We start from the raw sequence: 16093 nt of genomic DNA, 5'->3' as shown, positions 1-16093 counted from the left end.
TTGCAAGTGGATTTTGCCATTCCGCACAGCTTCAAAGAGCACTGAAAGCAGTTTGAAAGTGCATTATTTTGCATGTGCGGAATGAGCCACAGTTTATTTATATAGGAAGTGAAAACCTCATAAAAAGATGTGCAAGTTAAGATGAGGGAGTTGTTCATTTGTGGGTTTGGTGTGACTCCCATTCCTATCTCCCTATCCCCCATGGGCCAATTTAGAAATCTGCAAATTTGGAAGAAGTGATATTTCATGTTGGAGAAGCATGTCCACATATTGTAGAATAACAAACACCCAACAAAAATTGCTTTAACTGTAGCATGACAGTATAGATGGGAGAGGATGGAACATTGTGTGATCTCAAAGGCCTAGAGGCTGAGCAGTAATCTCTCACCTTCTGAAACCTACCCTCTAGGTAGGATCAGAATGACTGCAAAAAGGTAGCTTCCAATCTCAACCTGAAAAGGAGGTACAAATGGATACCATTAACTCTCCTGGTGAGATGTTAATTGGATAAGATGAAGAAAAACAACCTATAAACAACCCATTAAAAGTACAGCATCACAAAAGTGAAAAGAATCTACCCACTAACGATGGAAATTGTATGAACATTCTTTTTTTAAAAAACAATGTCATGCGTGAGAAACCATCCTCAATTAATCAGCCTTAGGAGGATTGGTTCTGAGGGTGGGCAGGGTTAGGATGGTGGCAGCACCAGTGGTCAGGACACAATGGCAGAGGGGGATGAGATGAGTCTAGTTTGGTGATTGCAGCTTGGACAGAGTTACTGCAATCTCTGATTATATCACCAGCCAGTTCTGGCTGGATGCTGGGCAGCACAGTGAAAAGTGAAAGGAAATGGAGTGAACCTGAAGGACTGCAAGAGCCACCACACAACTCAGGAGGGAAATATGGATCCTGCAGGGGGCCAGAGCCTAGCAGCTGGGACAAGCATAGAGAGGGAACAGAAAAGGGTGGCAGGCTCTGGGATTGACTAGGCAGAAACAGGCAACTGACATGGAAGGGGGAAAGGTAGCTGTTCCTCCAGCTTGTATGACCTTTGAAATTCTGACATATGGTGATGGGGTCAATCACAATATGGCTCAGTCACAAGATGGAGCCAGCTACAAAATGGCTGCCACAGTGATGGAGCCAACCACAGAAAGTCAATGAGTAAAGTTATGGATAATGAACACATTATTTTACATATCATTTTAACATTATTTCAAAATATTATCTTAAAATATCTTGCATACACACTACTTTCTGTCACACAGTGAAGACATTTTTGCTGTGTTTACAGCTGACAGCCAAAGCAATGTATTGTCGAAGGCTTTCACAGCCGGATTCAACTGGTTGTGGTGGGTTTTCCGGGCTATGTAGCCGTGGTCTGGTGGATCTTGTTCCTAACGTTTCGCCTGCATCTGTGGCTGGCATCTTCAGACGTGTATCACAGAGGGAAGTCTGTTAACAACCATCCAAGGCAATGTTTTCTAAATCTGCCTGGAAGTTAAAAACCCTACTGGGCAAAAATTCTATCAGCCCCAGCTGACTTCCTAAAAACACTTGGTGGGTACCCTGATCTAGAAGAATTCAGATATATATTGCCACAGTGAAATGCCATGCAAATAGTGTTTTTATTTGATAAGCTATATATTCTACCCACTTGATATTTCATTACTATGGGTTGAGTTAGGATTGTAGCATGTGGCATATACTTGTAGTTATTCTTATCAAAAGAATGACAGACACTGGAAGATGTCAAACATAATGGGAGGAAAGTTTGTAATGACCTTACAAATGGTAGCCACTAACAAAAGGTTTGTGGTGCTTGTGAAGAAATTATCAAAATGGAATGTAACTAGACTGAATGACAGATATAGAGCCAGTGTTTGACTCTGTTACAATAAAGAAAATTTTATAAAACAATAAAACGAGGAAACAGTTTTATAGCTGGGTTCATGCTACTCTGGAAAACAATTTTCCACACAAGTGATATAATGGGTCTGTATAATCAGTTTAATTATGAAAAAGGCACATTTACATAAAGAGTTTTTTTCCCCTTAATGTGTCTTTTTAGGAATAACAGAATTTACTGATGATATCATATTTTTGATAATGGCTTGGGCAAAGAAATAGTTTTATTTAAACATAACTGATGGCAGAGTTAATAATATATTATTCCCTTTTGCTTTCCTACAGTATGCTGCCTGGCTAGTCCTGTGGGTTACATGGAACGTATTTGTTATATGTTTCTACTTGGAGGTTGGGGACCTATCAAAGGTAATTTGGCATTTGATATATCTAAGCTAGTGTTAACATTTCTCCATTCTGATAATGTCTTCTTGTACCTTTTTGAACTCCTGGCATCACTTAAAATGAAGAAATCAGCAGGGAAATTATGATAATGCTGTGTACCATAAAACCTGTATTGCCTAAACAGTTAGGAAATACCATCATGCATACATTAAATAAATATTTAGTAGTAGATTTATTGAAGAGAGGTATTTCAAAGAATTTTCTGGTTTCAAAAATGTGAGCTTTCAGGATAAAATTATTATTATTATTATTGGGAAATTACTGCCCTGCTAGTGTCTTTCTTCAGATTTATACTCAGGTAACTGAAAATATACAAAATGATGTTGCTAGTTAAATAACTGAGTAAATAGAAGTAAGATAGTGAACTATGCCAGTTTCACAAATATGCTGGTAGTCCTGCTTGTTGTGACTGTAGAAGAGTGTTTATGTACAAATTATACCATTTTCTTTGCTTACTACATAATTTGTTTTCTGCTTGCATCTCCCCTCCCCCCTTACCTCGCAGAGGGCAAAATGTAAGATATGGTCTAGCAGTTAGCAAGTTTTTTTCAAATATTAAGTAAATTTGCATTTTTAAGAAAAATAAAAAATGAAGATGTTTATGATGTTTAATCCCCCCCCCCCCCCAAATTTCTGGTTTTTTTCCCTCTCTCTCTCTCTCTCTCTTTGGCATTTTGTTTTGATGGATTTAAAGTTTTCAGAAATTTTACATTTTTATTTGCCATGAACCAATAGAATATTCCTTAGCTGTGTGGAGTACTAAGGTATAATGCATTGGTAAGAAACAATTCAGCACTGGCAATGAATCATTTTCACTGAATAAATGACAACAGTACTCAAAACACAGCATTTCCTGTATATTGATTTGTTCTACTATATATCATCAATGTGAGAAGGACATCTTTATTTACTTGTGATAGCTGAAGATAGAAGAGACAGTTATGTATGATTTTGTTTATTTAATTTGTACCCCACGCTTTCCTGACAAGCAGACTCACATTAGAAGCGGGATCTGTGTGAAGTTCCCCCCAATATGAGTCTTCTATTGTGGTTAGCTGGGTTTATTGGGAAGGGACTTCAGTTAAACATGCCAGGTCCACGCCATTTGCTGGAAAATAATCTTGCAGTGTGAATCTTGTTATTTATGGATCTGGCATTACACAACATCAGTGTTGGATAAACATCAGTCTTCTTAGCCCCACCACCACTGTATATACTTATGTGTCCCCGTTCACCACATGTTTCTTGAAGCTTTACTTCTTACTACTTTGGCATCTGTTTTCATATAAGGTCAGCATATTACAGTTGTTGTGAATGACATTTGTGTTGTAGAGGTGTTTCCGAAGGAAATGCTCAATGCATATAGAACATCTAAGTCAGGGGCGTAACGAGGCAAACTGTAGCCCTGGGCAAAACCTGAGTTGGATGCCCCCCCACCCCGTGGGCGGCCACTCCACCACAACCAATTTGTTTTGCACCAGGACATTGGTGCCTGCAGGGGGTGCATTTTTAGACATATCAGCACCAAGAATTCATCGTATCATCAGGAGACTGTCCTTATGCTACTCCCCAAGTTTTGTGAGGTTTGGTTCAAGGAGTCCAAAGTTATGGACTCCCAAAGGGGGTGCCCATCCCCCATTGTTTCCAATGGGAGCTAATAGGAGATGGGGGCTACAGTTTTGAGGGTCCATAACTTTGGCCCCCCTGAACCAAACTGCACCAAACTTAAGGAGGTGCCATCATGACAGTCTCCAGATGATACCCTGAAATTTTGGTGCTGATACATCCAAAAATGTACCCCCTGCAGGAACATCCCAGAAATTTGCCCAAGAATCTTTGTTCTGCATTGAGTTTTCTGCATTGCTGTCAATGGGGGTTGCAGGCTGGGGGGGGGGGACATTTCTGAAGTCACAGTCTCAAAACTTTCATGATCTCATCAGGAGACTGCCCTAATGATACCCCCCAGGTTTGGTGCAGTTTGGATAAGGGGGGTCAAAGTTATGCACCCTCAAAACTGTAGCCCCCCCTCTCCTATTAGCTCCCATTGGAAACAATGGGGGATGGGGTACCCCCTTTGGGAGTCCAAAACTTTGGACTCCTTGAACCAAACCTCACCAAACTTGACGGGTATCATTAGGGCAGTCTCCTGATGATACGATGAATTCTTGGTGCTGAAACTTTGGTGCCACTAGCCTAAAAACTGTGCCCCCTGCAGGTCAAAAATGGAAAACCACTAAAAATACCCAAAAATGAACTCTGCATTTTGATGCCCCCCAAAAGGTGATGCCCTGGGCAGCTGCCCACCTTGCCCAATGGGCATTATGCCTATGACCTAAGTGCAAGTATCTATAATACCTGGATCACCTGGGGCCAAACTACAATTAACGGGTCCAACCTTTGACTATCAACACCACTTTTAGAGGAAAATATAGCCATTTAAAAATTTACAGACGAGCATGATCCTGGCCCATGCTGTAGTAGCACCAGTAGATCTTGTTCCCCACCCCCCACCCCCTGTACCTTTTCAAATGTCAACAGAGGCAAAAGGGAGGAATTTTTGGCACTTGAAAAGGCATGAGGATTGCTTTTGGCTGCTGCATCACAGGCTTTTAAACTGCTCAATTTTCCTCTAAAATGACTGTAATAAAGATTGAATAATTAAAATGGTATCGGCAGCCACAGGCTGGACTTGTGTGTCTATCATATATTCCAGACATGCAGGTATACCCCAGACATACAAGATATGTGTGTGCAACATTTTATACATTTACTACAGAAAACACTGATGTTAACACATTGTTTTATACAGTAATTATAGCACACAACATTGACCTTAGAGTCAAGAAAATTAACACCTTGGCATTGCACATATGGGTTGGTGGCTGTTTTTCAAAAACTAAAGTTTGTATCACTACTACCTTTCAAAAATTGTAGAGGAGCAGTCCATATAATGCTTGTGAGCACTGTAGTAATGTTGAAAGGGAACCAGGCTCTGTCCTTTGGTTTATTCATATAGAAGGTGCTTGAAAAGTGCCTCTCCACTAAGTTACACTACATTTTCATAACAATGAATGTTAAAATGTGAATTTCATCTACTGTAAGACCTGTTATATTGTCTCAAAAATCTTACATTCAGTTCTTTGCATTTCTTAAATTTTCACCTGAGAATAAATATGACATTAAGGTGTATAATAGTACTTCTGAGTGTCTTTAAAAAAAAGGCATTTTGCCTTTTAAAAAAAGATGTTGTGCTGAACTAGCTCTAAATAGCAAATAAAAAGTAACCTTTAGGGAAGCACAGTGCTTAGCTGTTATCTTACACTAGGGACATTTTGGGGTTGTAAACAGTGAGGAATGGTTGTGCACAGGATGATTTTAGGAGTTGCTGTGTTAAAATTACAACTTAATAATTGCCCAGGAGGGTATACTTTGTTTTTGATATGTGTAATATATGGCTTTCTGTCACATAAAATAGTTGGAGGGATAGGTGATGAAAGTAAGTGTTGAGGCTAATTTTTCCTCTTCCATAGATATGCCTATTTTCTGCCCTTATTCAGGAGTACCAAGATGCCAACATGTTTCAAGCTTCCATAGCTTCAGTGAGGGAAGTTTACTAATGGCTGCCCTCCCCCTGTCTCAGAGGTCGTGACATTTTTACAGCTGCTCTTTATTGAAGTGAAAGAGCCCTGATAACGATAATGGGGCATTCAGAATGATGAGATTACCACCTTCTCATAAGATTGAAACAGCTAAAGAACTGCTAGTGAACAGCCACGCAGAACTGTTCACATCACATTACTGCCTGGAACAGATATATAGCTTGAGGTTTGGCAGTGGACTTGGAACATTTCATGTCATCATGTCACAGTTAATGTCTTTTCTGAGTGTGGCTTTCATTGTCAAAATTATTATGAGCATTTTGCCTGGTGACAAAAAGGACAAAAGTTAGGTTTCAGAAAGCTATTGCGTATCCATATCATTTGCCATCAGCAATGTTTATTGCAAGCCACTATCCTGTTACACAGAGACTTTCTAATGATGTTGCAGTGGTCACCATGTTTCCTTGCCAATCCTTTTTTCCCCGTATCATATGCATTTTCTGTTTGTTTTAAAGTCAGGTGGTATCATTCTAAGTCAAAAAGATCTTGGGTCACTGATATCCTTGCTCTGATCTGATGTCCTTGCTCAAAACACAGTGAAGCAGCACAACTGGTTTGCATGAAATTTTAATTTTTCAATTATCCCATTTAAACAAGGTATCTTGAAAGTTCTGCCTTAGAAACAGGAGTTAGTAATCTTACAATGAAAAAGTTACATACAATATTATTTTTACCTTCAAGAAAACCTTATATGGTCTTAAAGAATGATGCCATGCAGAAATGCAATTAGACAGACTCATGGGTTCCAAAAGGCTATAAGGTGAGGTGGACCTAAGGGAAATAGTGTATTAAAAATCAATTCTGTATAATGTTACTTCAAAGCTAGGAGCATGCAGAGGCATAAAAAAAACCTGACTGCAGGATTAATTTCTTACGGAGGCTCTTTCCGCACAGGCCACATACAGTGCCCTGGGTACGGCAAAAATGCCATCCCCAGGGAGCTGTTCGCATGGGGGGCGCAGCTGCTTCGCAGCCGCACCACCCTCGCTTCTCCCCAGTGGCTCGAAGCCGCCATTTTCCCACCTTGCTCCCCGAGTGAGGTTTTCAGAAAACGGTGGCTTCCAGCTGCTGCCATGCGAACAGCAGGGGCTGGAAGGCAATGTCCCTCCCCCTTTGCCCGATCGACCTACCTTCTCTGCGACCGTCTGGTGCGTCGCGAGGCCTGGGGACACGACCCCCTGCCCTGCAACTCTGGAGCGGTCACGCAGGGCAGGGAGGCGTGTCCCCAGGCCTCGGCGACGTGCCGGACGGTCACAAAGAAGGTAGGTCGATCGGACGACGGGCTCCGTGGCGCCGTTTTCCCGTTCGTTACCAGGAACATTTGTGCGAATGGTCCCGGGGGGGGTTGGGTCGGCATCATGTACGCCGACCCAACCCCCAGCATGGCCATGAGGAAACGGCCAGAGTCTGTGTTTATCAATGACATCCTGGGAGTGTATGGAGTTTAAAATTCAGTCAGAACTGCTGATAAAATTATTGGGGGTCATTCTTTGAATGGAAAGGTTCAGACATGTTTAGTGTCTTTGTACAGACCTGTGGTATTGGCAAAGAAAGCGTTCTTAGGGAATAGGTCCCTACTCTAACCAAAGAGGGAAATAAACTTCTAGGGAGTCTACCTTATCTTATTTCAAAGAATTTAGAAATCTGTAACAAACTGAAATCTTATCACTAACAGCCAAGTGGCATCTAAACTGTACTATTGAACATTGTAATTGTATATAAAACTGCTTCTCACCAAATTTCTCCCAACCCATATCCTATTCCCTTGAGGAGTTTAATAAAATTCTAATGTTTTATGTTTGAACTTTAAAAAGCCTGTAGCATGATAATCTTTGAGATCAAACATAGCAGAGAGAAAAGGGGGATCTTCTCACAGTTTCTTATTTTTTATTATTTATTATTAATTTCATATACCACCCTCCCCCTGGTTCAATTATATTTTTACTTTAGTGAGGTTCAGGGTGGAACAATTTAATAACCTCCCACCCCCAGGGGGGAGAGATAAAGCTGACCAGAGATATCATCAGAAGTGAATCACAAGAAAATTAGGGAACATTCCTGCCTACAGATTATGGGGGAGGTGGCAGATATCCCAGTGTGATAGCTGGAAACAGATTACAGTATTTTCAAAATGTTGATTGTTGTGCCAGTACATCAGTACCCAGTAGTAGGCGCACATTACATTGTTGCTGTGTGTGAAAATGCAGGGAAGCTGCTGCTGCCTATCCTTTAAATAATCTCCAAATTTCAAGTAGATTGGACCAAGTAGTCCAGTTCTATGGGCCCCTGAACAAGGTGTCACCCACCATGCTCCTTTATTTCCTGTTTTTGGGAGAGAGGGAGGCTCCAAGCTGTTTCTAGAGAAAAAGCTATGCTTGGCAAGCAGCAGTCACTGGTCAAATGTCTCCCATGAAAGAACTGCCACAACAATCCCAACAGAACCATCACAAAATCCAGTAATCATGATAGAACCATAAGCCAAGCCAAACAGAACCGAAATTAACTTAGAGAATTGTAGATACATTTGAGATGCCAAATTTACCCCAAAATACTTTATCAGGATTTTGGGAGTATATTTTCAGTTCAGGTGTATCCAAATGCACACCCCTAATTGTTATGCAAGGTAGGTGGGGCTGAGAGAATTCTGAGAGAACTGTGACTAGCCTAAGGTTACCTAGCAGGTTTCATGTAATAGGAAGGGGGAACAAACCTGGTGAACCAGGGTAGCGTCCACCTGCTCTTAACCACTACACCACTACACCATGCTGACTCTCTAACAGCCCATCCAGAGGCCTGGATAGGCAGGAACAGTGTTGCTGCTGCACCACCCCACCACCTCCAGAGGGCTTTTCAGCAGCACAGGGAGGCAAAAGATAAAAGTAATAGCAGTGGTGCGGGGCACTGATGCAGAGTATCTACCCACTGGTGAATTTGCCCCTCTTTCAGAGTAAGTGCCCCAAGGAGGACAAATCCACCAGTGTAGGCCCATGCTACCTCCATGAGTCGCTTCGGCCTCCTAGCTCTGGATTGGGTGTTAACTTCATAACACATTATTCATTTCAATTTTCTCTTCAACATTTCATCAGCTGTTTCCTCCTTACTCTTAGGAATTCTAGATCTGATTTAAATGTGATATTGGAAAGGCAAAAGAGCTTGCCACTGTGACTCCAAACAAGCTCAGGATCTCATTTAAACTATGCTTCGAAGCAGCTACACAAGCATGTTTAGTATTGATTGTCATCACAATATCCACAATGGCTGCTGATCTCTGTCATGCAAACTAAATACATCTATCTGGTTTGCACAGTTGCAGCATAACTTAAAGGAGATATTGAGTCCATACAAAGTTGGCCAGGGAATCTCTTTGCATCATCTGCATTGCATTTACATCAGGTTTTTCTAGCTCTTTATTGGAAAAAGATCATCTGTGATGCAATTTTTAAAAAGAAAAAAGAAAGGACAAGTAAGGAAGACACATGCTGAACATTTCTCTGATGCCTCATAACTTCTGTTCTTGAAAACCATGGATGCTTCCTTACTTTCATTTGTTATGCTGTCACCAGCCTAGGCAGTGTAAACTGGCTTCTGTTTGGTGTCTGTAATAGATAATTGGTGTCTGGTGTCTGTAATAGATAATTTCTTCAAGGTGTATTCCACCAGCAGGGTGTAGGGGATCTGGGATATCCAGATTCAAATCCACCCCCTTGCCATGAAAGCTTTGAACCAGTCACACCCAATCCACTTCACTGAATTGTTGTGAGGCTAAAATGGAGGAAGAAGAATGAAGTATGCTGCTTTAAGTTCTCATTGGTGAAAAAGGTGGGGTATAAATAAAGTAAAGAAAAAAAGAAAGATTTTTCAGTCTTGTTAATTTGGTTCTTTAACCTTCCATTTATAAAAAGCTATGGTTTGTACTTGCTGATATTTTACTTTCTTCAACAATTTATTTTACAGTGTTTTAATTGTGTTGTTCTTCACTGATTTCCCTTTGTTTCTCTGTGTTAAAGTTATGCAGGAAAACAATTATGTAATCAGATAATAGCAAAGCACTGAGAGTAAACAGCAGCACGTTAAAAATAAACAAGTGCTTCAAGGAGAGAAATACTTCAAGACAGTAAATGTCAATTCATCTGGAAAAAAGTATATGGCAGGATATATTTACATGTGTTGAACAGGAAATGAGATAAAGGCATTTTCTTGTTATTTTAAATATGGATAGGGATTAATATTTACCCTCTGGATAGCATGGAGCGTGAATTTGGGGACCAGGTTTCAAAACAGAGTTGCCAACCTCCAGGTGGGGCCTGGAAAGTTCCTGGGATTATAGTTAATGTTCAGGCTACAGAGATCAGTTCCCCTTGACAAATGGCTGCTTCAGAGGGTGGACTCAGTGGCATATCCTAATGAGGATCCCACCCTCCCAGGTTCAACCTCAAATTTCCAAAAAGTTTCCCAACCTGAAGTTGGCAACTGTATTTCATATTAAGTGGTGGCAGGAAAACTATCACCCATAGTTCCCAGAGTTTAATTGACGCTCATGATGGCCTATTGTACCCAGGGAGCTTATTGCGATTAGAAGTAGCATTCACTGCACAGCCTTTGCTTCTGGGCATGTTTGCTGTTGTCACCCATTGCTGTTTCCCCACATTTCTCACCCTCTCTGCAGCAAGGCAAGCATTAATCTTTACTCCAGGGTTCAGCCAGATGTGTACAGGCATGAAACGGTTCCTGGGGGCAAGGCCTTGTTTTTGCACCCCCACCCCCAGCTTCTGATAGAGGTTGGAGCGCAAAAACAAGACCTTGCCCATGGCAGGCTCCTGGCCCAGTACCAGCTGCTGCCGCCGCCCCCCATTTCCATCAGAGGCTGTGTTTGCTTGCAGCCACCAATAGAGGTGGGGGCCAGCTGCTGCCAGGCCAAGCACTCCCACCTTTATTGGAGGCCTCGAGCAAGCTTGTGACATCCAATAGAGTTGAATGGCAGCATCAGTCAGTGGAGGGTGGCTCTGGGTGGGGGCACTTATTTCTCACAGGCTGCTGGTGAGTCTTCTGAAAGGAACCAACTAAATTAGCTGAAGTTATCATGGGAGGGGCAAATGCTGTGGGCATCCAATTGAAGGTGAATCTGATACCCACAGAACTAATGCCCAGCCATGCAAACTTCAGCAAAGTTGGCTGGCTCCTTTCAGGAGACTTACCAGCAGCTCTGTGGGAAATAAGTTCCCCCACCCAGACCAAGACCCTCCAGAGACCACAATAACATCTCCAGCACAGAGTCAGCTGGGCATAATAGCAAGTCCCATTGAAGTCTATGGTGGGAAAAAACAATTAACTTTTCCCACCATAGAACTTGCTGAAGAGCCTGGCATATTCTGTGTTCTGAAGTGACTCCATTGCAGCCAATGGGGAATTTCTGGGGGTGTCTGTGGAGTGCATATTTTTCAAGGTAGAGGCACAAAACTTTCAGGGTATCTTCAGGAGACTGTCTCTGGATGATACCCTGAAATTTTGGTGCTGCTAGGTGCAGCAGGCCAAAACACAAAACCCAACAAAAATACAAAAAAATCAGACGGACCCAAATATATTCCGACATTCGAACATATTCGGATATACCAAATATGGTATTCTGATTATTTGGGCTTACAGATACTTTAATACCCGAATAAGCACAAATCCAAATTTTACTGAATATTTTCAGTATTGCTCAACCGTATCATAAATATGTGGTGCTAGTTATCCAAATGAGAATTAGAATTCATATTTGGTAGCCCTACAAATACCAAAGATATTGCTTCCAGGTACTGAGTATTGTATTTTCATTAATGACTCATTTAATTGTGATACATCAAAAGAATGCTAACATAACAGTTGAAATACTAAGTGTCTCATAAAGTGTAAAGGAAAATAAATTCAGGTTTTAGCACAACAATGGAGTGAGTCATTTATTGTACAAATCCTTCAGTATTAGCTAAAAGAGTGATTTGGAACTTCAAATGAATTGGTCCCTTATTCCTTCAAATTCATCAAAGGAATAATTAAACTGTTGTGGGTTCACGTTTATAATGGAGTGGTTAGCAGTTAAGTTTCAGTATTTGCAGTTATTCTAATAAGGCTACCTGCAGGATATTTAATTTTGAACACATTACCTTCCTTGGATATTGGTTTAACAGATGTTCTGGTAAGATAACAGGGAAATTAAATTAGTTTTCTTCTCAAAGCATCCAGTTAACTTTGTAGGTAAATGCCTTTAAGCACAAAATCTGACCAGGATTTTTGGACAAATAGCTATCAAAATGTTTTAAGTAAATGACTTCATTTTATTTTTTCCAACTTCTATTACTCAGGGCAGATTTGACATGGTTGATCATATATCTAACAAATGAAAATTGAAAATAGTGCTGGCATCCAACAGTGTGGGGTTATATTGAAGGTAGTTTCATGGCTAGATACTATTAAGCATGCTTGTGGTTCCAGATAAATTGGTTTGCAGCAAATTTTTTTAACCTCAGCATCTCTACCAGTTAGAATAGAACTGATTACAAAATTAAATTCCCTATTACCGTAGATATAGCATATTTGGGCAAGCTTTCTTGAACACTTTCATTTTTTCTACTCTTGACTAATAATTCATATGGTAATGCAAAGTTAAAGATGATAGAATAGAGGAAGAGAAATCATGTATTAAAAATGGTCCTGTTAAGAAAATGGTTTGGGTACTAACAGTAGGTCCTGCATCAAAGGAAAAGAATTTGGGTAAAGCAAGTACCTTTTATTAAAATTATTTAAATGTATGTATGTCCAATCTTGAAACCTTAGCTTGACAACTTAAAAAGCAGAAAAATACCCCCCTGAATTGTTGCATTTAAGTAAACATTACTAAAACAACCCAAAACATATCAGTGGTGTAAATATCCAATCTGGTTTAACCACACTATCACCTGTCAGCATGAATGTTCAAAATATGTTTAGACCACTTTGAAATATGTTTTAGTCTGAACTTTGGGAGCTACAAATGGAGTAGTATTACCCATTATTGTTTATATATAGTAGTTTTTTAATACCTCTATGGGACTTGGGTCTTTAATCTTTTTTATGAATTTGTGCACACAATAAGGAGACTACTATTTTGTGCATGTATTCAAGCTCAACTTTTTTGATCTTAATCTGCTTTTTGGGTGTTGAGTTTGGTTCCCTTCTTTCTTGTGTGGGAATGTGTGTGTATGTGTATATATATAAACATATATACACACATATATAATTGTGTATCTAATGCAGTTCTTCTGTTGGAATCGTAAGAATGTCCCCTGATATGGCTTGCAGTGCTAAGCATCTGACTCAAGGTCAAAATCTTTACACAAGGTCCCGGCTTATTAGAATTCCTAGCCCAAGATGATTATTCTAGCAAATGGATTAAAATGGCTGCATGAAAACCAAATCAATTGGTCTTTCTGCTCCTTTTCTTATCAGTTTAGGGTATGATCTAGCTCTTCAATCACTAGAGCAGAGACCGGGAGATATTACATTAGCAGATCTTTGGTCACATTCCCATGCAGTTTGCTCCCAGGCTTTCAACACCCTCCCTTTCATATAAGCGATCCATGGCCCACCCTATGCGTTGCATGGATTAAATGTATCATCTTACCTCCATCCAAATGCCTAGAAATGAGGGTAGGTTCAAAGAGTCGTGTTCCTTTCTCCGCCGGTGTGTCCGTGTGACTCTCAGGACATGGAAACTATCCCAACACATTCTCTTAGGCCGTTTCCGCACGGCCTCCTTGCGCCCCCGCATCAAAATTGGGAGGCGTGAAGAAGCATAGCCCGTTACCTGAAGCGAGTGGCGAGGCGGAGGTGACTTTGGGCTGGCGACAGGCGGCAATGTCCGCGTGGGACTGGCAACTGCTCTTCCGCCCCACTCCACGGTGTCACTGCGTCACCGTGCATGCCTGCTGGAGCATACTTGGCCATACGCTGCTGCGGTGTTCACCGTGGGCACTTGCTGGGCATGCGCGGCCAGCCTCGCGACCCCTGGAGAGAGTCGAGGAGGGACGGTGGTGGGCGAGGCTGCGGCTTTCTTAACGGGTGACGAAGGAACACTGCAATGAATGATGAAACGAGGAAGACAAGCGTGCTTCCCAGTGGCGGTTCAAGCGCAGCAGCGGGAAAACGCTTCCTCCCTAACAACAACCCTTTAAAGGGTTGTTGTTTAGAAACGCAGAAGCGACCTGAGGCAGCCCTGTAGGAAGGAAGCGCGTCAGGTCGCCGCTGCTGCATTGCGGCAAGCGGCTAATCTTCGAAACGGCGGCCCGGTACGGCGTTTTACCACCAGGCCGTGGATTAATTGGCAGGTGCAGAAATGGCGCTTAGACAAAATAGAGGATTCGCTAATATCTGCAACGTGAGCGCCAACTAAGGATTTTCCCCATATTGTTGAACCTGAGAAGAATCTCAGCTCAGTCCTGTGTCCACTTCTTCTTAGAAGATAAAAGTGGCAGGATTTCCTTGTAGTAAGCAAACTTTTTGGTGGAGTTATTCAGCTTGAAAAACCAGAGAACCTTGGATGCGGATTCCTAAATTATTTATTTTAATATTTTCTAAATTGTTTGTTTTTAATACAATTTTTTTACAACTAAAACTACAACAACTAAAACAAAGGGAAAAGACAAAAGTGATCCAGCCACTCTAATCTACTCACAAAAGGAAAAAAACAACAAAGGACGTACATACAACTATATGACTTCCCACCCAAACCTTGCTGTCAAACTTATTTATACCCTTTTGCATTGTTTATTTAAAACATCAAGCCCAACATAATTTCATCCTCATTTCTAAACATTTCTTCAAGTTTATACTTTATATATATATATACATATATATAACTTAATTTTCCAAAGTTTAATACTTCTACCATAAATTTTACCCTCCATCCCTTATCTCTCATTAACTTCATATCAAACTTTATCATCTCCTCTTTAACTACCACTTTTGCCAAAGAAGTATTTGCTAAATAAGTAATTCTTTGTTGCTGACCCTTGTAGGAAAAAAACCCCTTCCCATTTAAACCAGGAGGATCTTATCATGTTTCTCTTTAAAATGTCCACCAAAATGTGTATTCTTTCCTTTTCTGTAGAACTCTAAAAGGAATCTCTCTCATCACAATGATGTCCGTGTCTTCTAGGTTGATTGTTGATTTCCTGTGTATTTCCAGGATTTGTTCTATCATTTCTTTGGAACCAAAATATATGACAATGTCTCTACACAGTCCTTTCACTTTTGGATTTTTTGATGAGACTCTATATTTTTTCAATTTTTGATGCCAATTCTCCTTTCTTAATCTTTTTATAGTTAGCTAAAGCTAAGGAGGTTTTCTTCATCAAATCTTCCTTTATTTAGCTCTTATCATCTGGGACCTTTTTCAACCTTAAGACATTCTCTTTAATCTGGTATTCCGAATGAGGAATGGCTTGAGCATGCATTTTGACTTAAGTTTGTACAGTTTTTTTCACTGTTTTGTTTTCCTCCTTGGTCTTCATATTTTCTTCCAATTGTAATTTTTTTAAAAATCAAGTATCTTTTCTTTAATGTCCTTCATAAGCATCATAAGCTGTTAATATTGTCTGTTAAAAAGTCAATGTCTGACCTCAGAGTCTGCAGATTGTTGGTTAGCATTTTATCATTCTTGACAATTTTAGTGACTTCACCCATCAATGAACCTTTCCATGTAGTTGCCAATTTTGTCCAGTAGATGTCAGTACTTCCACAGTTACCCAGAATTTACAGAGTTTTAACACAGAAACCAGTCCCTCCTTTCTCTCCAGTTGCTGACATCTTCTAAAATGCTGTTTCTTTTTGGCAACTTGCCAGCTGAAAGAGGGACAGGCTCTGGGGTCTTTTTGATTTTAAAAACACTCTAGCATCTTCTTCTCTGGGCATTCCTTTTAAGTTAGTTTTATTTTAATTCTTTTCTATACTCAGTATTTGCATCATTGCATACCTTTTAGGTAGATCTTCTGCTTTTTATCAGGCTTATCAGCAGCAGAACTTGCACTCCTCTCATTAATCTCTTTATATCATCATTCCATTCCTCAGAGGCATACAGCTTGGATTTTTCCACCCATGGGAAGATT

At 40.6% G+C, this 16093-nt stretch overlaps 1 protein-coding gene across 5 annotated transcripts in view; it reads left to right on the top strand.

Annotated features, from left to right (window-relative positions):
* The window catches only part of NKAIN2 (sodium/potassium transporting ATPase interacting 2), a 633537-nt gene that overhangs the window by 323261 nt on the left and 294183 nt on the right, over positions 1-16093 (top strand). For all 5 annotated transcript variants that reach the window (XM_048491445.1, XM_048491428.1, XM_048491412.1 and 2 more), the window contains one exon: positions 2197-2277. In XM_048491445.1, the coding sequence (XP_048347402.1) occupies positions 2197-2277 (81 nt within the window). The remainder of the gene's footprint in view (positions 1-2196; positions 2278-16093) is intronic.

This window comes from Sphaerodactylus townsendi, linkage group LG01 (genome assembly GCF_021028975.2).
Source record: "Sphaerodactylus townsendi isolate TG3544 linkage group LG01, MPM_Stown_v2.3, whole genome shotgun sequence".
Lineage (NCBI taxonomy): Eukaryota > Metazoa > Chordata > Lepidosauria > Squamata > Sphaerodactylidae > Sphaerodactylus > Sphaerodactylus townsendi.
The sequence above is the reverse complement of the archived record's forward strand: the minus strand, read 5'-3'. Positions and strand labels throughout refer to the sequence as shown.